Genomic DNA, 22625 nt, shown 5'->3' on the forward strand with positions numbered 1-22625 from the left:
CCGTGGCCCTGGATCCATTTTGGAGACTGTGCAGTTAATGTTTGGTGTGTTATTTGTTTACATTTTATCATTTGCACGATTTGTTCTTTTTTCACACACTTGAGTGTTTGACAGTCTGTGTTGTGTGTGGGTTTTGTAATGGGTTCAATTGTGATTCTTTGTTTTGTGGCTGTCTGCAAGAAGCCGAACCTCAAAGTTGTATACAGTACATATACTTTAATAACAAATGTACTTTGAATACTGGTTTGAGTCCTGCGTAGTTTTCAAGCATTATGACCTTAATCTTCGTGGCGTTATGCTTAGTGTGATGATATTTCTGAGGCTGGGCTCGAGGGATAATTTCTCGCCTCTTGCGTTCAAATCTGAATACACGTCTAAATGAACTCCGGGTGCACTTTCAGTCGGCCCAGACTTCCACTCGTGCTGAATGATGTCGGCTGCTTCAGCTTTTCACGTTACCAAGTGAACTGAAAATTGATCCTCTAGTACAGTAGGCTTCTGTTGCGTTCTGAATTAAATTATTAATTAACAAATATGATGGGAACAGCAGATGGCCAAGGGGCACTTAGAAGCTAAGGCTTCCACGCTACGAGCCGGGTTCGATCGTTACGGGCTTGTCCCACTTCATTACAAATCCATCACCTTGTCCGTAAGGCCTCGACCCGTCCTCTGCCTCTGCAGATGCTGTCTGACTCGCTGAGTGCCTCCAGGAACTTGCTTTTTTGAATAGATGGGCACCGTGGTCAGCGAGAAATGGCCATTGAAGCTTGCAATGGGCTTGTTGGCGGGATTTGGTGGCCTGTACGCGCTGTACTTCTTGGCAAAGCGGCGGCAGCAGCAGGAAGATCAAGACAGTAAGCACTGTCAGTCCAAGGAGCAGAATTTACTCCTCCGAGCGACCGGGTTGAGGATCCGCAGTCAAGAAAATGCGAGCAGTCGTCAGGGTAAATACATCTGGAGTTTCTGCAGCTTGTAACGTGAAGAGTGACCACTGACCCCGGCCATCACAGCACTTGCATTATGTGATCTCGTTAAGGCCCAGCATTTAAAATGATACATCCACATGCACTTGTGCTCCTGTTGTATTTGACAATAATATTCCCAATAAGATTTTTTGTTAAAAATAGTTTGCAAGTGTAAGTATCTAAAGCGACAGTTTTCATATTTTTCGTGACGCCCCCCCCCCCGCCCCAGTGGGCAATTAGAATTAACCACGTTGTTGAGTTTAGTGTCACGTAAACCAGACCCAGGAGATAATAAATTTCATTTAACTGAAGGGCATTTTTGAATGTTATGGGTTTTACAATCCTCTAGTGCTTACCTGGTCATGTCTAGTTTTGCTGAAACATGCAAGTGGATTTGAAGGGTTGAAGCAAGTAGTAAAGGGTGGGGCGTACTTTTTTTGCATTAAATTGGAGATGAAAGCAGCAGGCTGTTCTTGGTGTCAGAATTAAGGTATAAATCCATTTCATAAACTGACAAAGCATAACATTGAGATTTGAATGATATATCCACAGGGTCTCAAGATAGTGCTGGCCATCATCACGACTTTCTGTAGGCTTCAGAACTTTTACGGTTGTCTTCAGCATTCTACTTGATCTTTCATTGATTCTGTTAAAGTTAATATTCTATAAATTTGCTGGGTATGCCCGCAGGAAAATGAATCTCAGGGTTGTTTGTGGTGAGATATATCTACTCTGACAATAAAATTTACTTTGAACTGTACCCTAAATATTGATAAATCAAATGGTGATAGATGAAGAAAAAGTGGGTATAATTGACGAATCACAATACAGCATCTTAAGAAAGATTATTCCATTTAGAGCGCGGGCACACACACGCACAGAACAGAGGAATTTAGACCAGAAAATCCAGAAAGTAGGATCAAAAGCTTTTCCATTATTGACAGGGTAAGTTTTGAGTATTGGGGGAGGGGATGAGAAAGATGGAACAGAAAAATTCAGAGAAGGATGGAAGTGACAGACTGATGTGTGAATCAGTGTACAGTATATACATTAGAGGGTAGAATGGTTTTTCTTTTATTAAGTATAGGAAGATATTTGGAATACACCACCTGCAGATGTGAGTGCAAGTTCTATTGTAGCCTTATGGGAATTTGGTAAATATATGGTGGAAAAGTAAATACAGGGCTGTAAGAAAGGGCTAGTGAGTAGAACTAGAGAGTTTCTTTGGTATGGACCCAGTGGGGACATAATAAGCTGAATGACCTCCTTTGTGGAACCATTTTATAACTGAGAGAATGAAGAAGTTGAATTTGGAAATGACAAGGCCATGGATGCAGTTTTAGCAATAGTGACATTAGTTAGCAAAGAGTTAGGTGGTGTGGTGTTTGAAACTTAAAACATTATTCACTTTGACGAGTACATAATTTTAAAGCCCTACCATTAATGGTAATTTTAATGTTCAATCAGAGTGAAAAATTAATGTCGGTACCTAGTCTGATTTTCAAAGCAAGGGAACTCAGGATAGTTAGTCAGCAGATATTTTAAAGACTGTTCTGTGCCATCAGGTGACAGAAAACAACAAGTAAATGAGGTGAACAGCAAGCTAGGTCCTTATGGGAATACAAAAAGAAAGTGCAGTGGTTGTTAAAAATTATTATTTGTTAGCTGCTTTAGTGAACCTTTGGAGCTAGTCACAGTTGATCAGTGGACAAGAGAAAATTGAAAGGGAGCCCTCCGTCAGCTGAATTGCAAAAAGCTTTAGAATGGAACTGAGAGAGAATGCTGAATAGTTTCATTTGCAGAAACATCACCTTTAATGGTAGTGGAAAGTTTATCCATGTGTTTTTTATTGTACTGGTGAAACCCATTTTTAAAATTTTACAGATTATGCTGAGTGCCAACACGCCACAGAATGAATAAATAAATATATATACATACACACACTGTGAAAATAAATCCATTCAAGTTGTAACTAAAGCAAAGTTTAGAAAACGTGAAGTAAATTCAATGGTAGAAGTATAAGCAGACTCACAGGCCTTGCATAAACGACTTTTTAACTCTGGAACTGCAGGTGATGGTCTATTTAAATGGTAAAAGAGAATCCTCTAAATAGTAATTAAATCTATCAGTAGTTAGTTAAGGAAGTAATTATCCCTTAATAAGGGATAAACATCCCTTAATTAGTATGGAAGCTGAATCTAAGTTTGCACAGGGAACGTAGGTATGCTTTTGGTTTGTGCTTCTATCTATACATGAATGTGTTATGCACTGAAATTCTTATTCTATGTCTTCTGTCATTCTTAGTTAACTGTTGGATTTCAGTGATGGATGCCAGTTTCTGAAAAATTTCAACAAATTTTGGAACAATAATATGTTTTTTTTAACCTTCTAGGTGGCTTTGCCAAATCTAATTACAATGGCCTTTCATGTTTTCCTATTCCAGTTGTGTAAATCAACTGGAAATGTTATCAGTTAAATGCAATAGAGTAAGTAGAGAATTAATCCTTTAGGTCAATACTCTTTAATGTATCCACTGCAAATTTATTGACAGTATGAAAAGATGACAAAGAACTGATTGCATCTTTTGCTCTCTTCTTCTGAAGGGTATAAACTTGTAAATCCTCATAATGGTCTGGAAAAGCAGCAACTGCAAGCGATTCTGGGCCTTCTTAAGAGGACCCTTGATACTTCCATTCGAGAACATGCCCTGGTGACTATAGGTAATAGTGCTGCATTCACTGTAAATCAGGTAAGTATAGTGCATTTGTTATCTACTTAAAAGAGTAAAACTAAATTTAGAGAGAAGTTCTAATGTGAAAAGGAAAATAAAATCAACAAAAATGTTATTACTGTTTAATTGTGCAATTGTAAATGTAGTAAGACTCTAACAATCTCCTATCTGATGGTTCAGAAATCGAAACACTTCAGCATCTGGCTGACCTGGGTCCTGTTTCCTTTGTTCCATTTAAACCCACTAAGACTAATTTCCTGCTTTCCCTTTAAGCTCAGTGGAAGCTGTTTTTCCACATTCCCTTTAAAATCACCGGATTCTCTTTTTTTTTGTGCTCCATTTAAAACTTACTAGGTCCCAGTTACCTTTGCTCTATTTAAAACCACCAGCTTCAATGGTAAGTTTAGTATTCTACTGTGTAACAACTTAAAACAAAAATGAATTAAAATACATTGGGTATTAATAGGAATAGCATTCAGTTGTCTAGTAAATCTGCCAGTCTGGCACCAATAAGTTCTGATTGTATTAAATTCTCAGTTTTACTGTACTAAAGTCAGGTCATAGCTTTAAGATGAGAGGGTTAAAGTTTAAAGGAGATGTGTGGAGCATTCATTGCTTTAGTTTTTTTATACACAGTAATTGGTGCCTGGAACATGCTGCCCGCAGCAGTGGTGAAGTAAACGTGATAGTGGAGTTTAAAAGACATTTGTGCAGGCATATGAATATAGAGAATGGAGGGATACGGGTCACGTGCAGACAGATGGAACTCATTTAATTTGGCATCATGATCAACAGGGGCATTGATGATCAAAAGGGCCTGTTCCTGTGCTGTACCTTAATGTTCTATTTACAGGATTTGGTGGAAACTTTCCATCTGCTCACATACAATGCACAATATATTTCTGACGTAATGTAAATTTCCAATACACTTCTGAGAAACCTGAGAAATAATTTTTATGTTTACAGGACCTTATTCGCGATCTGGATGGTCTCAGTGTCGTTGCAAATTGTTTGTTAGATGAAATTACATCAATCAAAGTTAAAGCAATGAATGCTTTGACGAATCTTTCCCTTAATGTTGTTAATCAAGAAGAGTTGAAGGTAATGGAACATTAATGTGTTTCCCCTGGTAAAAGTTATCTTAAAATGTTGCAACTCACTTCTTACTTTGACTTTGTCTTTTGCACACTGGTTATATGCCCAGTTTGTCTGGTATTTCATTGATTCTATTACGATTATTAGGTTTATTAAGTATGCCTGCAAGAAAATGAATCTTAGGGTTGAATATGGTGACATGTACGTACTTTGATAATAAATTTACTTTGAAATTTGAATTTGATTTAGATTGTCCCCTTGTACAATCAGATGGACTTTGGCCTCACGATCTACCTTGCACCTTATTGTCTGCCTGCATTCCACTCTTAACACTTACGTGTGCCTCTAACATTTTATTCTGTATTCTGTTATCATTTTCCTTTATACTACTTTAATGCAATAATGTGATGAAACACATCACATTTTTCACTGTAACTCAGTATATCTGACAATAACAAACTAATTTGCTAAAATTTTAGCTATCAGCCCTTGAGAAACAGCTACAAGCTGGAAAAACTTCCATCCTCCTAAGTAGGCTGCAAATCTAATATTGAATTAAAACACTCCTGAACTTAAAAAAAAACAACCAATATATCATCATAAGCCAGCAACACTTCAACACAAAATAAATTGTATGTGACCTTGAGATTTGAAAAAGAAGATTTCTGAACTTATTGTCTAATATGAGATTGATAGTGAGATCAATGATGAAGATATTATGTTGGAGAAACATCCTTAATTTTTTTTTCAAATCAGTTAAGATATCAAATAAAGAATTGATGGTACAGTAAGTTTCTTGACAACTCAGGAGCCTTCTTAAATAAATGATCCTGGTAAACTGGCTCCATCTAACGACTGGAGCTGATAATCCCTGGTTGCCAAGGTTACAAACAGTAATGAAATAACTAATTTGTATAGTTAAAGCAAACTAATTTTTGTTGGTAATCCCAAAGTAAAGGTAATTTTATCTTGCGACATTTAGTTTTAACAATGTTAAAACAACTTAACAGCAAATATTTTGTTGCATCATTAAAATTTTCTCATTATGTGCTTGATCATTTATTTAAAGTAGTCAATGCCAAAATGATTCATGATGAAGCAAATCAACTTTTATTAAAGTGGAAAAGTAGGTGTGAGAGAAAAATCTCAATAAACAAGACAAGTAATTAAAGTACCTAGAGCCAGGGAAGCAGGGGAAACCAGTTAGACCATGGAATACTGGTCTTCCATATTTCAATTCCTTTTTAATTAGGCAATCAAGTGGCTAACTGACAACATGTTGTTATCAATAACAATAAGAACATGGATTAATATTGATTTAAAAAAATGCTGGAAATATTCAGGAGGTCAAACAACATCAGAGGGGAGGAGCTAATGTATCACTAGATATAGAAGAATGTATGAATTAAACCCAGCTTCAGCTGCAGAGAAGTGGGTGAACTGGAGATGACAATGGGAATGTTTTCAGTGGGATCAAGACCAAACCAGAACAAATGATGCTTGGAAATTGATTTCTGGACAGAAAAACAGAGTGGGAATAAATAGATCATTCTTAGGATGGCAGTGACTGGAGGGGTATTCCAGGGATCTGTACTTGGGGCCCATTTATCCATGTTAACCCTCTGAAGGATGCTCCAAATAGGGTGTCAGCCATGCAGGATAGAGATGAGTAGAAATTCTTTCATACAGAGTGTAGCGAACCTGGAATTCCCTACCTGAGAGTGTTGTAAGGATGTAGCTGCTCAATCTGGTCAAATTGGAAAATTTGGATGTTAAGAAATCAAGAGATATGGGGCTAATACAGGAAAGTGATTGGTCATGGTTTTATTGAATAATGGCATGGGTATGAGTAACCAAATAGCCTACTATATTTTTTTGTTTCTTCTGTTCATATGAAATTGCATTTAATATATTTGTGTAAAACCATGTTTGTTACAGGTTTGGATCCCACAGATATTAAAGATCCAAGAAGCTGCCACATTAAACTCTGAGTTGCAGGTAGCTGGTCTGCGAACACTGACTAACTTCAGTGTTACCAATAATCATCATCATATGATGACTAAGTCCATTCCTCACTTTCTTAAGCTCTTGGTGGATGGAACTGAAAATATAAAGGTACATCTTGATGATTGAACTGCTTTGGTTTTCATTAAGTTTCATTGATATATTCTGAAGAACAAAATAATTTAATTACTTTTTTTAATCTTTAACCAATGAAAGAGATTTAATAAGATGAATGCTAGCTTGAAGTTGCTTTCATTTTTGATATTCAGGGGAAAAAAAATTGATTCTCCGGGTGCCACAAGAGAGAATCTGCAGATGCTGGAAATCCGAGCGACACACACACAATGCTGGAGGAACTCAGAAGGCCAGGCAGCATCAATGGAAAAAGTACAGTCAACATTTCAGCCCAAAACATTGACTGCACTTTTTCCAATAGATTCTGCCTGGCCTGCTGAGTTCCTCCAGCATTTTGTGTGATTTGCCATATGCCAACAGATCTTTGATATCTTGCCATATATTTAGCTTTCTTTAGCCTTTCTGTTAGCTTCAGACAAACATGGTGGGAATCTCCAGTATGGGACCAAAATATGAGGGACTCATAATTTTGTTTTTCCCATCCAAGTGTTAAGGCCATCATTCTATGCAGATTCTTTAGTAGTGATTATAGCCAAAATTTTGCTTTGATGCCTTTGTGTGCACTTATATCTAATCAAAAATTCATGATTTGAATTCTGCACAACATAGATAATAATAATAGATAAGTTAGTCCTGACGAAGGGTCTCGGCCTGAAACATCGACTGCACCTCTTCCTACAGATGCTGCCTGGCCTGCTGCGTTCACCAGCAACTTTGATGTGTGTTGCATAGATAATTTAAACTGTGTTCCACTCCATTGCAGTCTAACTACAAGTTCTTCTCAGTTACTTCTGAGATGGACAGTTCTAAGGTGAAGAGTTTGCCTTACTAGCATTTCCTTTTTTATATGATAAAGTAACTGTGTAAAGATTTGATGACCCTGAAATTGGGGTTTGTGCTCATAGAAACGTAATTAAAAGTATTGAAATGTGATTTTATCTTGTTTATTCAGATCTCTGACTTGCGATAATTTTATTCACATATATGGTGTTGAGGTAAGAAAGGAACAGTCCTTTGAGCTTACCAGTTGGAAATCTGAGGCAGTGCAAAAACAGAAATCAGACAGGTTGGGATATTCTCTCCTCACCCCACCACACCAATTTGTATAGATGGCATGGACTTTTTGTAAATTCTCATCAATAATGGTAAGGTACAACATGTGAATGTAGTCTGTTGAATTGCAAGTTAGCCATCAGGGTAAATGATAGTTAAACAGTTTGGTGAGATGAAAGCAAATGAACAATAACAGTTTTCTTAAGCTAACCTTTTAATCTTTTAAAACAGGTTCAGGTATTAAAGATCCTGGTAAATTTGTCTGCAAATCCAGAGTTAACACATGATTTTCTCTGTGCTCAGGTAAGTAACAAGCTGATGCTATTTATTTTGGAGTTCAACAGTTAATTTGACTATATATTTAATATTACACTTGTACCCATTGATAGAAATGATTCAGAACAGTGCTCACTTATATTGTCCAATAACTATTATTAAGTTTTGCTGGGATGAAGATCAACTTTATCAGAAATCTGTATATCAAAGTCTAAGGTGCTAAGGTGACACATCACATTCACCTGAAAACACTTGTGGATGTAAAGGTTTTGCAATCAGTGATATACATGTACTTCTACAAATCTTATGTGGATATTATTAGTACAAATCTTGTGGGTTTTTTTCCTTAACTCCCTTTCAGTGATATCTGTTCTGCACATATAGTTAATTATCAATATTCCCTTTTGATTATGCAGCTAAATTACCTACAGGGTTTTCTGAGAAATTTGCAAAAAGCTTTAAGTCCAGGAGGATACAAACCAAGATTTAAAAACCTGTCAGGTGCTGGGTTTATTGTGCTGCTCAGGATTTCAAGAGGAAAAAGTAAAATATGGGAATAATTTGGGTACATTGGCTTTGAGGATGTTGAAAGAAAACTAAGATCTAAAGGTTCTTTTGCCGTGATTTAGTGGCTTTAAAACAGTTTAATGTGGAACATTAAGACTATTCATCAATAAAGTCATTTAATATGAACATCATTTGAAAGCATTGTCCGTTTCAGCAAACAACAGGATTTCCATCTTTAAATGTATGCTACTGAAATTATCTACAATAATGTTATGCAGTTGCCACCTCTCAACCCAGGTTTTAAATGAGCATCCATAAGTGTCACTTCAAAACGTGTAGCTCTGTCCAGAAAGGTAGGAGGTGGGAGAGAATGTACACCAAGTGCCGTGGCAGGGAAATGGAACTCTTAACACCTGTGGAAGAGGCCCTGTCCCCCTTGGGCGGGGATGCATGGAGACTCTCCATGGCATCAGCTAGGTTCTCCTGGCAAGTTTTGGGATTGACTGCAATCCAGTAAGTATTAAGTGTAGTTTATACCATTAGGCATGTGTTTCAAGAGCATAATTGCATTTGAAGGTACAGTCTTAAGGTATAGAGCTTGCAGAGTGCTGTGAAGCAGCCTAGTTTTGAGTGTGATCAGTTCTGTAGTCAGCAGGTTTTTACAGCAGATGGTTCAGTGTGAGATGAGGGACTGTCATGTTCAGCACCAGTGATGTTGAAAATCATGTTGGCATTGCAAAGACTGAGTGTTGCAGTATTGTTGATGTCATTAGGGTGAATTCCACAATGAAACTCTGCCTCTACCACGTATAAAAGTTTCAGCTAAAAGTTAGTGGTCAGATTTCATTACTCCTTAAAAGATTGGAGGAAATGAAGGGACAATAATGAAGCCTTAATAATTAAAAATAAAGATGTACCGAAAGGTTGAAATCTAAAAGAAATTGATACATATGGACTGAAATTGTAAACAGGTTGGATAGGACTGAATGATCCATAGAAGTTGGTTAATATAGAGATAGGAGAAATAGAAAAGAGAATGTGACGTTAAAGATCTTGTTAAATGTAAAGCTAATCAGAAAATAATCTTAACAATACAGTTATTCCAGAGAGGCATAGTGTTTCTGGTGACTGCCACCCAAATCTTATGATCATCTATTGTATCAAAAGAATGCTTAGGATCTTTTGTTTGCATTTGTGATGTTTTGTTTTTAAATTTGAGACATATGAATGTTGTTTCAGAGACGTAACTTGGTCAACCAAGTTAAATGGGGTGTTATTGTAGTTTGACATGTTACCATTACTAACAAAGGTAGTTGAACAAGAGAGGTGTAAATTTCAGAAACATTGGGTTTTCTCTTATCTTGCTCATAAGAATGGAATGGTCGCAATTTTGAGACATCGTCCCAATATATTTTACCGAGGCCGTAGTTCTTAAAAAAATGTTTGCATTAAGAATGTATATGAATCCAAAATATATAAAATAGATCAAGTTAAATTGGGTCAGATTTAGGCTGAAGTTTCCCTTAAACTAATCCAAAGAAGCATGCTTTGCCCAGTTTTCAGAATATACATTCATGATGCACATGCAGTTCTGAGTGAGATTGCCAGTTATTAATGTCTATAAGCAATTGCTGTAACAGCTTTATTTTAGAATGTATATTCTTGTTCAAGAGCAGATATTTCCAACAGAGGTGTCAGGGATAGATGTTTTAACTTGCTGAGCTACCCAAGCTGCCTTACGTGTTTATTAATCTTAACTAATCATTGTAATTTTATACTTTACTTTTTGATTGTATGCATAGATTGCACTATAAAATATTGGCATTTAAATCAATCCTCATAAGAATGGTAGCTTACCTCTATTTTATAATTGTCCCTTGGTCTAAGAAATGGCTATTTCATTGATAGTTGTAAACATAAAGGAGTAATCACAAAAGGAAATATTCATGTGTACAGTGTACACCTGGATGAGGTTACTCGGGTTTCATCTAAAACATTATTTTAAAATGTAACTTATAAATTGTGATTTGAACTTGTTTATTCTTTGTTCCAGGTGCCACCATTGTTCCTTTTCTTGTTTGATGGCACTATCAATAAAGAAGTTCTTATACGAATCCTTATATTTGTTGTAAATCTAAAGGAAAATATGAACTTGATGCAGGGCTTTGGGCAGTATGAATACAAAGTGGATTCACTCCATTCTGTACTGTTTGGCAATCCAATACCATTTTCTCAGAAAATTGCAAAACTTGTGTTGCATCAAGATGATGAAGTGAAACAACATGCTGCCAGAATTATGGTCTAGGACAAAATGGTTCTGTTTAATGAGTTGTCCATGGGAAGACTGGAGGGAAGAAATGGAGATGGTGAATATTTACTTCCGGTGTGTCAAACTGAAAATGACTTTGGGAGGGCACATGTATTCATGTACAGAGAATAATTGTATTCAAGTTGGGGTACCGTTGTCAATGGAACAGAAGACAAAACGAAAACCAGATTCTTTGGTTTAACAATTCATTTCTGTGGACACTTTTTTCATTTTAATAAGCATCAATTACTTGAAATTGTTGATGTGCATTTCTCCAGTAGTAATTATTTTTTCCCTGGTATGTTCATTGTTCTTGCTGAACATAGCAGAAAGCCTGCAGAAATCTTGCCCTTTTGTACACGTAAAGAAATAAATTGTAATCTGAATCAGAGATAACCTTTAATCTTTATGTGAATGATGTATTTGGGAGATCTAATTTTGATCCAAATCTCACATTTTAGCACATTTTTACACATATATTAAAAGTTCACAGTTCTCTCTTGTACAGTATTTGATAACACAGATGCTAGGTTGATACTCAGTTACAGGTGCATGGGTATCTAATGTTTATCAATGAAAGGCTGTAGATTTATTTAAAAGGAAACTATTAGTTAATATTTTTAAATGGGTAAAGAAAAATCCAAGTTGCAAGTATTACCACTTTTATTGTAACCTGACCACCTTTAAATTCAATTGATTATAAATAGTTCAAATACCTCCCAGCAAAAAAATCAAACAGCATGAAGAACTCAGCGACTCAGACACAGGCACTTGTGGCGAGATCCTAGATCTTGACCTAAGGCATCAACTATTCCTCTGCCTCCACTGATACTTCCTGACTCACTAAGTTCCTCCATCAAGTTGGTTTTTGCTCTAGTTTCCAGTATCTGCAGTTTGTTGTGAATTCCAAAATAGTTTGAGTGGAGAATCAATTATTGTAAAACAGCCCACAATAGGAATTAATTAGCATATGAGACAGAGCCACCAATAAAGCAAACCATATTTGAAGCAGCTGGGTAAGAGATTACAAACAAGTAAATTGTATCATTATTTCTGTATTTCACCCTAGTTCTGTAGCATAGTTTTAGCTTCATAATAAAAAGAAGTCATGAAGCTCAGACCCATTGGATCATTCATTCAGGAAAGGAACCATGATAATCTGCATCTTAGTGCACCACGAGTGTGTCCATAGTAACAAGGCACAAGGTTAAGGCCAACCTTCCATTTCAAAATCAAGATTATAACAGAAGTTGAAATGGAATAACTGTTTATGTACAGTGTTTAGTTAGTTATGTTTGTGCATTTCACATGCTCAAAATATGCACTTATTTAACTGCAGTCTCAAATTATTTTGGCAAACGTGCAAGTATCAGATGGAGTGCATCTGGAATGGAAGACAATCACAAGTTCCCTTTAGACAATTTATACTGCAAAATCCGTGAAGCTTTTATCAACCAAGTGATAAAATAAATGTTATATGCACTTTAATTAATAAACACCAATTGAAAATATTGCTTTAAGTTTAAACTTATGTAAACTAAGCCCAGTATATCTTTTAATTTGTGTAGTAAACAATTTTCTGGTGTTCAGAGTCTTTACTGAAGGTCAAGATTATGGAAAATAAATTTGCTTTGTAAAGTGTATACAATGTTTATTTTAAGAGCACATTCAGAAGGATAAATGAAATATAACAATTAATAAACTAAAATTATTTCAGTGAAAGTTCCACCCAAAATTAAAGACAGCAAGCATCAGAAGGTTGTATAAAACTTGAACTGTTCTGTGTGAGGAGACGACACTTTGTTTATAATTTATTTGCATTATCATTGAAAACCTTTGTTCTCACTTAAATGCTTTGATTCTCCATGCATCAAAACAAAGAAATCTTCTGGTTTCAATCCATATCTTTCTCGAGCCTCTTCAAGTTTTCTTCGTGGTTCTAAGTAGTACTGGAATAGAAATAATTCATTTAAGAGCTTTAAAATAAAAATGAAGATGTAAAGTATTAACAGCCAATGAATTACAGTAGACATTTAATCCTTTAAGTATAATTAAATTCAGCACTATTGATAAACAACACACTTGAAATACATACTTAAATCTTTACAATTTTCTCTATTCTAGCTATTCATGTTTAAAACCCTGCCATTATTTGGTTCACTTCATTACCTAAATAGAGAAGTCTTGAAGGGATTTGCTAGCAGCATTCTTGTGACAAACGTACAGAGGTTCACGGTATAACCTGGAGACATTAGCTTTGTGAAAGTCGAAGTAAATATATTATCAAAGTACAAAAACACTCAGTGACCACTTTGTTAGGTTCACCTGTACACTTGCTTTTTAATGCAAATACTTAAATCGGTCAATTGTCAGCAGGAACTCAATGCATAAGAGCAGGCAGATGTGGCCATAGGTTCTAGTTGTTGTTCAGACCAAACATCAGAATGGGGAAGAAATCTGATCTATAAAACTATGATCGTAGAATGATTTTTGACACCAGAATGGGTGGTTTGAGTACCTCAGAGACTGCTGATCTCCTGGGATTTTCACACACAACAGTCTCTAGAATTTACAGAAAATGATGGGAAAACTAAAAACATCCAGTGATCAGCAGTTCTGTGGGCAAAATTACACTGTTAATGAGAGAGGTCAGAGGAGACTGCCCAGACTGGTTCAAGTTAACAGGAAGGCGACAGTAACTCAAATAACCATGTGCCACAACAGTGGTGTGCAAAAGAGCATCTCTGAATCCATTATACTGAATGTCAAAGTGGATGGGCTACAGCATTAGAAGAGCACACTGGGTTCTAATAAAGTATACTATGTTGAAATTCATTTTCTTGCAAAGATTTACAGGAAAATAAAGAAATACAATAACATTTAGAAAAATCTATACTTAAATAAAGACTAACAAACAACCAGTATGCAAAAGAAGACAAACTGTTCAAATAAAAAAATTATTTAGGGTGGGTAATGTAGCAGGATCCTCTTTTGAGTCAATATGGGTGGAAGTCAGAAACAGGAAGGGAGCAGTTACTCTACTGGGGGTATTCTATAGGCCCCCTGGTAGCAGCAGAGATACAGAGGAGCAGATTGGGAGGCAAATTTTGGAAAGGTGCAAAAATAACAGGGTTGTTATCATGGGTGACTTTAACTTCCCTAATATTGATTGGCACCTGATTAGTTCCAAGGGTTTAGATGGGGCAGAGTTTGTTAAGTGTGTCTAGGATGGATTCCTGTCACAGTATGTGGACAGGCCGACCGGGGGAATGCCATACTAGATCTAGTACTAGGTAATGAACCGGGTCAGGTCACAGATTTCTCAGTGGCTGAGCATCTGGGGGACAGTGACCACCGCTCCCTGGCCTTTATAATTATCATGGAAAAGGATAGAATCAAAGAGGACAGGAAAATTTTTAATTGGGGAAAGGCAAATTATGAGGCTATAAGGCTAGAACTTGGAGGTGTGAATTGGGATGATGTTTTTGCAGGGAAATGTACTATGGACATGTGGTCAATATTTAGAGATCTCTTACGGGATGTAAGGGATAAATTTGTCCCGGTGAGGAAGATAAAGAATGGTAGGGTGAAGGAACCATGGGTGACAAGTGAGGTGGAAAATCTAGTCAGGAGGAAGAAGGCAGCATACATGAGGTTTAGGAAGCAAGGATCAGATGGGTCTATTGAGGAATATAGGGAAGCAAGAAAGGAGCTTAAGAAGGGGCTGAGAAGGCCTTGGCGAGTAGGGTAAAGGAAAACCCCAAGGCATTCTTCAATTATGTGAAGAAAAAAAGGATGACAGGAGTGAAGGTAGGACCGATTAGAGATAAAGGTGGGAAGATGTGCCTGGAGGCTGTGGAAGTAAGCGAGATCCTCAATGAATACTTCTCTTCGGTATTCACCAATGAGAGGCAACTTGATGATGGTGAGGACAATATGAGTGAGGTTGATGTTCTGGAGCATGCTGATATTAAGGGAGAGGAGGTGTTGGAGTTGTTAAAATACATTAGGACAGTTAAGTCCCCGGGGCCTGACGGAATATTCCCCAGGCTGCTCCACGAGGCGAGAGAAGAGATTGTTGAGCCTCTGGCTAGGATCTTTATGTCCTCGTTGTCCATGGGAATGGTACCGGAGGATTGGAGGGAGGCGAATGTTGTTCCCTTGTTCAAAAAAGGTAGTAGGGATAGTCCGGGTAATTATAGACCAATGAGCCTTACGTCTGTGGTGGGAAAGCTGTTGGAAAAGATTCTTAGAGATAGGATCTATAGGCATTTAGAGAATCATGGTCTGATCAGGGACAGTCAGCATGGCTTTGTGAAGGGCAGATCGTGTTTAACAAGCCTGATAAGAGTTCTTTGAGGAGGTGACCAGGCATATAGATGAGGGTAGTGCAGTGGATGTGATCTATATGGATTTTAGTAAGACATTTGACAAGGTTCCACACGGTAGGCTTATTCAGGAAGTTAGAAGGCATGGGATCCAGGGAAGTTTGGCCAGGTGGATTCAGAATTGGCTTGCCTGCAGAAGGCAGAGGGTCGTGGTGGAGGGAGTACATTCAGATTGGAGGATTGTGACTAGTGGTGTCCCACAAGGATCTGTTCTAGGACCTCTACTTTTTGTGATTTTTATTAACGACCTGGATGTGGGGGTAGAAGGGTGGGTTGGCAAGTTTGCAGACAACACAAAGGTTGGTGGTGTTGTAGATAGTGTAGAGGATTGTCAAAGATTGCAGAGAGACATTGATAGGATGCAGAAGTGGGCTGAGAAGTGGCAGATGGAGTTCAACCCGGAGAAGTGTGAGGTGGTACATTTTGGAAGGACAAACTCCAAGGCAGAGTACAAAGTAAATGGCAGGATACATGGTAGTGTGGAGGAGCAGAGGGATCTCGGGGTACATGTCCACAGATCCCTGAAAGTTGCCTCACAGGTGGATAGGGTAGTTAAGAAAGCTTATGGGGTGTTAGCTTTCATAAGTCGAGGGACAGAGTTTAAGAGTCGCGATGTAATGATGCAGCTCTATAAAACTCTGGTTAGGCCACACTTGGAGTATTGTGTCCAGTTCTGGTCACCTCACTATAGGAAGGATGTGGAAGCATTGGAAAGGGTACAGAGGAGATTTACCAGGATGCTGCCTGGTTTAGAAAGTATGCATTATGATCAGAGATTAAGGGAGCTAGGGCTTTACTCTTTGGAGAGAAGGAGGATGAGAGGAGACATGATAGAGGTGTACAAGATAATAAGAGGAAAAGATAGAGTGGATAGCCAGCGCCTCTTCCCCAGGGCACCACTGCTCAATACAAGAGGACATGGCTTTAAGCTAAGGGGTGGGAAGTTCAAGGGGGATATTAGAGGAAGGTTTTTTACTCAGAGGGTGGTTGGTGCATGGAATGCACTGCCTGAGTCAGTGGTGGAGGCAGATACACTAGTGAAGTTTAAGAGTCTACTAGACAGGTATATGGAGGAATCTAAGGTGGGGGCTTATATGGGAGGCAGGGTTTGAGGGTCGGCACAACATTGTGGGCCGAAGGGCCTGTACTGTGCTGTACTATTCTGCGTTCTCTGAGAACATGAGTAAAGAGTCCCTGAAAGTGAGCTTGTTGGTTGTGCAATCAGTTCAGAGTTGAGGTGAGTAACGTAATCCACACCAGTTCAGAAGCCTGATTGTTGTAGGGTAATAACTGTTCCTGAAACTGAACAGGAATGAAATAATTGCACCTTCCACACAGTTCTAAAGTATTAATCTTTATGGTTGCTTCATATAATTGACTCCTTTGTGTAACAAATGTCCGGTATAGCTAGAGTCGCTCAAAATATGCTGTATGCTTAATGTGGTGCACAACATTTTCACCTAGTATTGCCAACTGGAAGCTGTTACCAGAATAAAATTGTCTCATTGGTGTAAACTATTCATTCCTGAGTTCTAGCCATCTGCAAGTTTGCAGCAGCAAACATACTTACTGCTAAAATTGTGATGTTTTGCATTGTGAAAATAGCACGAATGATTAAAAGGATCTTTGTGCTACACAGAATAATAGCTCCAGATTATTATCTGGTGGTTATTCTCACCCAAAAAAAGACAAGACTTTGTGTTCTCATAAAACCTAAATAATTTACTGTATGACCAATTGCCAAAATTGCCATCAGAGTTGTTTACGTATGAAAGCTGGTTATTTCCTCATTAGGGCCCTCACAATCTTCATTAGGGGATGGGAGGTGGAGAGGGTCAGTAACTGAATTCCTTGGTGTTATCACATCAGAAGATCTGTCTTGAACCAGCATATGGGTACCACTGTAGAGAAGGCATAAGGGGGCCTCCACTTTCTTAGAAGTTTGTATAGATTCTGCATGTCTTATAAATTTACAAGCAGCACTGCCACAAGAAAGCACATCCATCACCAGGGACACCCACCATCCAGTTTATGCTCTCTTCTTGCTTCTACCATCAGGCAGGAGGTACAGGAGCCTCTGCTGATAGATGTGCTTTCTTATTCTGTGTAGCACAAAGATCCCATTAATCAGTTTGGATTTAATTTTTTCTTGCACGGAAAATTTGAAATCATTAAACTGTCTAACTATTACAATATTTTCATCTGGAAAATCATGATATTTTAGACATAAGGCATTAACTTGTTCATCGCCAAAAGTGGAGTCACAATCTGCAATTGCGGAGAAATCAAAAGCTGACCATTCTTGTACCTCAACTTTGATCTCCTCTGGGTCTGATCGCTTTCGCTCTCGTTCATCTGCACTCAACTGTAACATGTGTAGCACTCCTGTAATGGCTAATGATGGTTCTGTTGCCTGAGCTTTTGTACATCATCCAAATGCGATTTACTTGCCAAATGACGCTTCAAAAAGTCAAGTTTCCAAATATCATCCCACTTTTTTCCACTAGCAAATTATCCAGCAACTTTCGCATCACAACAATACAAACAGATAACGCCAGTTTCTGAATCATACATAAATATTTCTCCTAGCTGAACGTTCATGACCTCATGAGCTTTTGGTGTAACAGTTTCTACTATTTTGTTAAGCCATTCAACTTTAAACAAATTTGCAGTTCTTTTGCGCTTCACGCCCTTCGCTTCTTTTGAATTCAACATAGTGAACCAATATTTTTTTCCAGTAAAAACTTAGTAAGCTATCTACAGGATTTGAAACAGATCTTTGTAAACTTTACGATATGAACACTGTCTGCCAAACCTGGCTGCCACCATGATGTAGCTGTACAAACCGGAACAGGATAGGTGAGGTGACGTAAATTAGTGACGTGCACTGTTGTATTTGAAAAAACGACTAACTAGTTAACAGAAATAGTTAGCTAAAAGATTATTTTCAATAAGTATAATTATTAATTACTACATTTTAGGTAACTAACCTTTTGTGCGCACATTAATTTCTTTTGTGCACTGGTTGAAAAGCATGTGTGCGTGCGCACACGCGCACAGCTTAGAGGAAACTATGTCCATGACATAAAAAAGGTTAAGAACCTTTGCTCCAAGAATGTCCCCATGCACAATAATATGATCAGCCAAAATTGCCAAGTAGACAATTCACCTAGACTTCCCACTGATAGCCCAAAGGTCACAGAAACCACTGTCTAGCCTTTTGATTTCATTCCATGTAATTTAAGGAAACCACTCAGCTCTGGATATAGCAAAGGCTATACCCCTAGACAGCATTCCACCAAGTTCCAGACTTGCCTCCAATAAAGCTGTTCTAGAATAGTTACAAGACTGGTATCCATCTGACTGGGAACTTGCCCAGACATGCACATTCAGATCAGAAGATATCAAATCAAGCAATTTACTGCACATTCAGTTTACTCTCAATTATCAGCGAAGGGTGAAATACCCAGCTGGTGTGTTTGACCAGAACCACTCAACTCAAGACTTTATCACATGGAACAAAGAACAGGATTCCACTTAGGTGAGAGGAATTGCCCTTGACATCAGGGCAACATTAGACTGAGTGTGGCATCAAGGGAAATAGATTGCCAGTCCTTCATTATTGCTGTCAAATTCCTATAACTGGGAACCCTATAAAATCATGGGAGTTGCTTGACCAGATCCAGGTAGAACGTAGAACAGTACAGCACAGGAACAAGTCCTTCATTCCACCATGTCTCTGCCAATCAAACTAATCCCATTTGCCTGCACACAGTCCATACCCATATATTCTCTGCCTGTTTATATGTCTGTCTTAGTACCTTTTGAAGATTGCTATTGTATTTGCATCTTGCCCCTCTCCCGGCAGTATCAGGCAACTCCAGTTTATGTAAAAAAAAGTTTATATATCTCTTTTAAACTTTCCCCCTCTCACCTTAACTTATGCCTCTTGTATATGACATTTCCACCCTTGGAAAAAGACTGGTTATGCTATCCATACCTATCATAATTTTAAATAGTGTCAGTTAAGTGTGTTTGTGTTCAAACAATAGTGGTTTTTTTGTCACTGATAATTGGCAAAAAATAAGCAGTAAGACAGTTCAGAACTGTTCTGCTCACTGTGGGTTTCAAGCATTCAGACTTGGAGATGCCAGAAACAGCCGGGAGTGAAAATGAACTTCAACAAGTTAGGACCTACGAAGATTTTGAAGGTAGCAACAATCATCTTGAATATTACAATGACAATGAAGATTTGGAGGATGCAGGCCATTATCTGCACAAGGTGTCGATGCTGGTTTTGTTCATTTACTGTCAATTAAAAGAACATGGCAGCGTCCACTGGATGAATCGCTCCATCAATAACTATTAAGAACTAATTCACAGTTTTATAGTACTGTGATGGTAGTGTTCTAATTTGTTCTGTATTTCATTTAAATACTACACAATTTGTTATTCAGTTAAATGGTAGTTTATCTTTTTATACCTTTTTAATTACAGTGCATTCTGATTAATTGGGACACAGTGGGACAAGTGCATTTTGGCCCAATTATGTGGCTGTCCCAATTAGCCAAAGCTTCCACAATAATTAAAAAGGTATAAAAAAGACAAATTGATGATATTTTTAAAATGTTTCCTTCAAGCATTGTGTAGTGTCCAATGGCCACACAAATGTACGTGACTGATGCTAGTTAGAAACTGTCCCAATTAAGTGGCATGGTGTCCCAAATAAACGAAGGTTACCCCAGCTATTTTCTCAGATAGTTTTTGTGCATGCCAGGCAGTATGAAATGGAGAGAAAGATGTCGCCCATGCTGCAGTCTCCCCTTCCCCACACAGATGATAAATCCAAAGGAATGGCGAGACCAATACAGTGTGGCACCAGCAGTGCTGCAGGAGTTCCCAGTCAATGTTGAGCTCAAATACTGCTTCAGGAATCACTGATAACACCATGGCAATGCCAGCTTGGGACCTGAGTGAATTGTGAATCCAAAGAGTTTTTGCTGAACTGGGTGAAAAAGGGAAAGAACAAAAACTGGATTCGAACAGGGTACAAAAAAAACTTTAAAACAGGAAAGTCTAGATTCAGAGAGAAAAGACAGTAATTATATGCTGTAGGTATCAATTCTAACTCTGAAATACAGGTTTATTCTTTATCAGAAAATCCAATATCCAAAAACATCCGAAAACCAAAATTTATTTGAGCGCTGACATGATGTCATGTCACACATGGAAAATTCCACAATGCGCTGGGAAAGTTCCCAGGCAATGTGCAGGTCTCTGCATATCCCAGACAGTTCTGAGAAGTGACCTCACATATGCAGTGAACAGAAGTTAATGAAAAATAGAAAAACACTGCATAAAGTGAAAAATGGAGCTGTCAATCATGTATTGAAAGAGTGGATTAGTCAGTGTCAGAGTGAACATACTGTGTGCCACTTAACGATATGTTGATCATGAAACAAGCAAAGATTTAGCACGACAACCTAAAAAATGAAAGGTAATCGTGATTACTCAGCAGGCTGGTTGCAGAAATTTAAGAAAAGGCATGGCAGGTCATTTTAAAATATTTTGTGGTGATAAAATATCTGCTGATCATGAAGCAGCAAAGAAATTCATCAATGAGTTTGCCAAGGTCGTCGCTGATGAAAATCTAACACCAGAACAAGTCTACAATTCTGATTGTTTTTACATAAGAACATTGAAATAGGAGCAGGAGTAGGCCATCCGGCCCATCGAGTCTGCTCTGCAATTCAATAAGATCATCGCTGATCTGGCCAAGGACTCATCTCCACCTACCTGCCTTTCCCCCATAATCCTTAATTCCCCTACTATGCAAAAATCTATCCAACCTTGTCTTAAATATATTTACTGAGGCAGCCTCCACTGCTTCATTGGGCAGAGAATTCCACAGATTCACCACTCTCTGGGAAAAACAGTTCCTCCTCATCTCTGTCCTAAATCTACTCCCCTGAGTCTTGAGGATATGTCCCCCATTTCTAGGTCAGAAACAGTGTACTGTAACCTTTTAATCAAACCACCGCATTGTAGGTAGAGACTGAAATTCTGCATTATCTGTTATTGTTCAACAGCTAATTCAGGTACTCTCCCAATGCTGCTGCACTGCACACATTATATTTTCATTATTTTAATGGTGTGTAATAATTTTTAATGTTAAGTACATTTGTGTGTGATGAACAAGTGTAAGACAAGGACTGCTTACCGGTAGCACATAAATTCAGAGTCGGAAATTATGGCGATCCCAAGCTATCTCATTATATATTCCAAAATCCGAAACACTTCCAGCCCCCGAGCACTTCGGATAAGGGGTACTCAATCTGCCGAAGGCTTTCGGCCCGAAACGTCAACTGTACTTTTTTCTATAGATGTTGCCTGGCCTGTTGAGCTCCTCCAGCATTTTGTGTGTGTTGCTCGGATTTCCAGTATCTGCAGATTTTATCTTGTCTGTATTTTCTTTCCACAGTGGAAAAGTTTCAGTGATATTGAAAGTATATAAATCTTGTTATATAAGTATTATAAATGCTATTGAATAGCAGTTCCGATTCTCTGCAGTATTTAATTAGAAACTAATGCACAAATGCAACAATTATATGAACCTCGTAGGGAAGCTGAAGAATGAGCTGTTCTTTGCCTGCAGTTAACAGCAGGGGGATGCAAATTGACCAGCAAATAATGGTACTTTGTATTTCATGGAACGTCTCTTCCATGCTCGAGGACAGCTTACTCATTAATAACAGCCTGTGTACTGTTTTAAAGTCACCATAACAAATAATGGCGAACTATCTCCATCAGCTTGGATTGCTCAATATTACAATGTGGCCAGCTAATGTCTTGAATAAAATTCCAATTTTATGCCATTTTGAATGCAATAAAACTATAATACAAGAGGACAGATTGCTCAGAATCTCAATAAGTTTAAAACCTGGCACACATTAACCTCTATGGTTATCATTTATCATTTGAACTGGGATGACTGATGGAAGTGTGAATCACCATAGCTAAGTAAGACTGAGTCTAGACAATAGCAAACATACCTAGACACTCCAACTAGTGTGACTGAAGAGTGATTGGGAACAGATTCCAGCACAATTTATCTCCTTTTCTCATATGAGCCTAGTTGTTGTACTTTGATGGCTCAGTTGTTC

General features: G+C 38.0%; 2 protein-coding genes across 8 annotated transcripts in view; one reads left to right on the plus strand and one right to left on the minus strand.

Annotated features, from left to right (window-relative positions):
- The first annotated feature begins 298 nt into the window (after positions 1-298).
- armc10 (armadillo repeat containing 10) lies at positions 299-11075 on the plus strand. Its single transcript, XM_063072848.1, has 6 exons — positions 299-944; positions 3569-3714; positions 4663-4797; positions 6730-6906; positions 8215-8286; positions 10820-11075. The coding sequence occupies exons 1-6, from the start codon at positions 731-733 to the stop codon at positions 11069-11071; spliced, it is 996 nt and encodes a 331-aa protein (XP_062928918.1). The 5' UTR covers positions 299-730; the 3' UTR covers positions 11072-11075.
- Positions 11076-12884: 1809 nt separating this feature from the next.
- The window catches only part of napepld (N-acyl phosphatidylethanolamine phospholipase D), a 45288-nt gene continuing 35547 nt past the window's right edge, over positions 12885-22625 (minus strand). For 6 of the 7 annotated variants that reach the window (XM_063072840.1, XM_063072841.1, XM_063072844.1 and 3 more), the window contains one exon: positions 12885-13023. In XM_063072840.1, the coding sequence (XP_062928910.1) occupies positions 12898-13023 (126 nt within the window). In that variant the 3' untranslated portion in view covers positions 12885-12897. The remainder of the gene's footprint in view (positions 13024-22625) is intronic. The other variant, XR_010021127.1, reaches the window with a different exon arrangement.

The sequence above is a fragment of the Mobula hypostoma genome, chromosome 20 (assembly GCF_963921235.1).
Source record: "Mobula hypostoma chromosome 20, sMobHyp1.1, whole genome shotgun sequence".
NCBI classification, from domain to species: domain Eukaryota; kingdom Metazoa; phylum Chordata; class Chondrichthyes; order Myliobatiformes; family Myliobatidae; genus Mobula; species Mobula hypostoma.

Bases quoted from the DNA above. Each gene is read 5' to 3' on its own strand.
- armc10 (XM_063072848.1), top strand. From the start codon at position 731: ATGGGCACCGTGGTCAGCGAGAAATGGCCATTGAAGCTTGCAATGGGC. The intron at 945-3,568 runs GTAAATACATCT...CTTCTTCTGAAG, and splicing joins AAATGCGAGCAGTCGTCAGG to GGTATAAACTTGTAAATCCT. The intron at 8,287-10,819 runs GTAAGTAACAAG...TCTTTGTTCCAG, and splicing joins ATGATTTTCTCTGTGCTCAG to GTGCCACCATTGTTCCTTTT.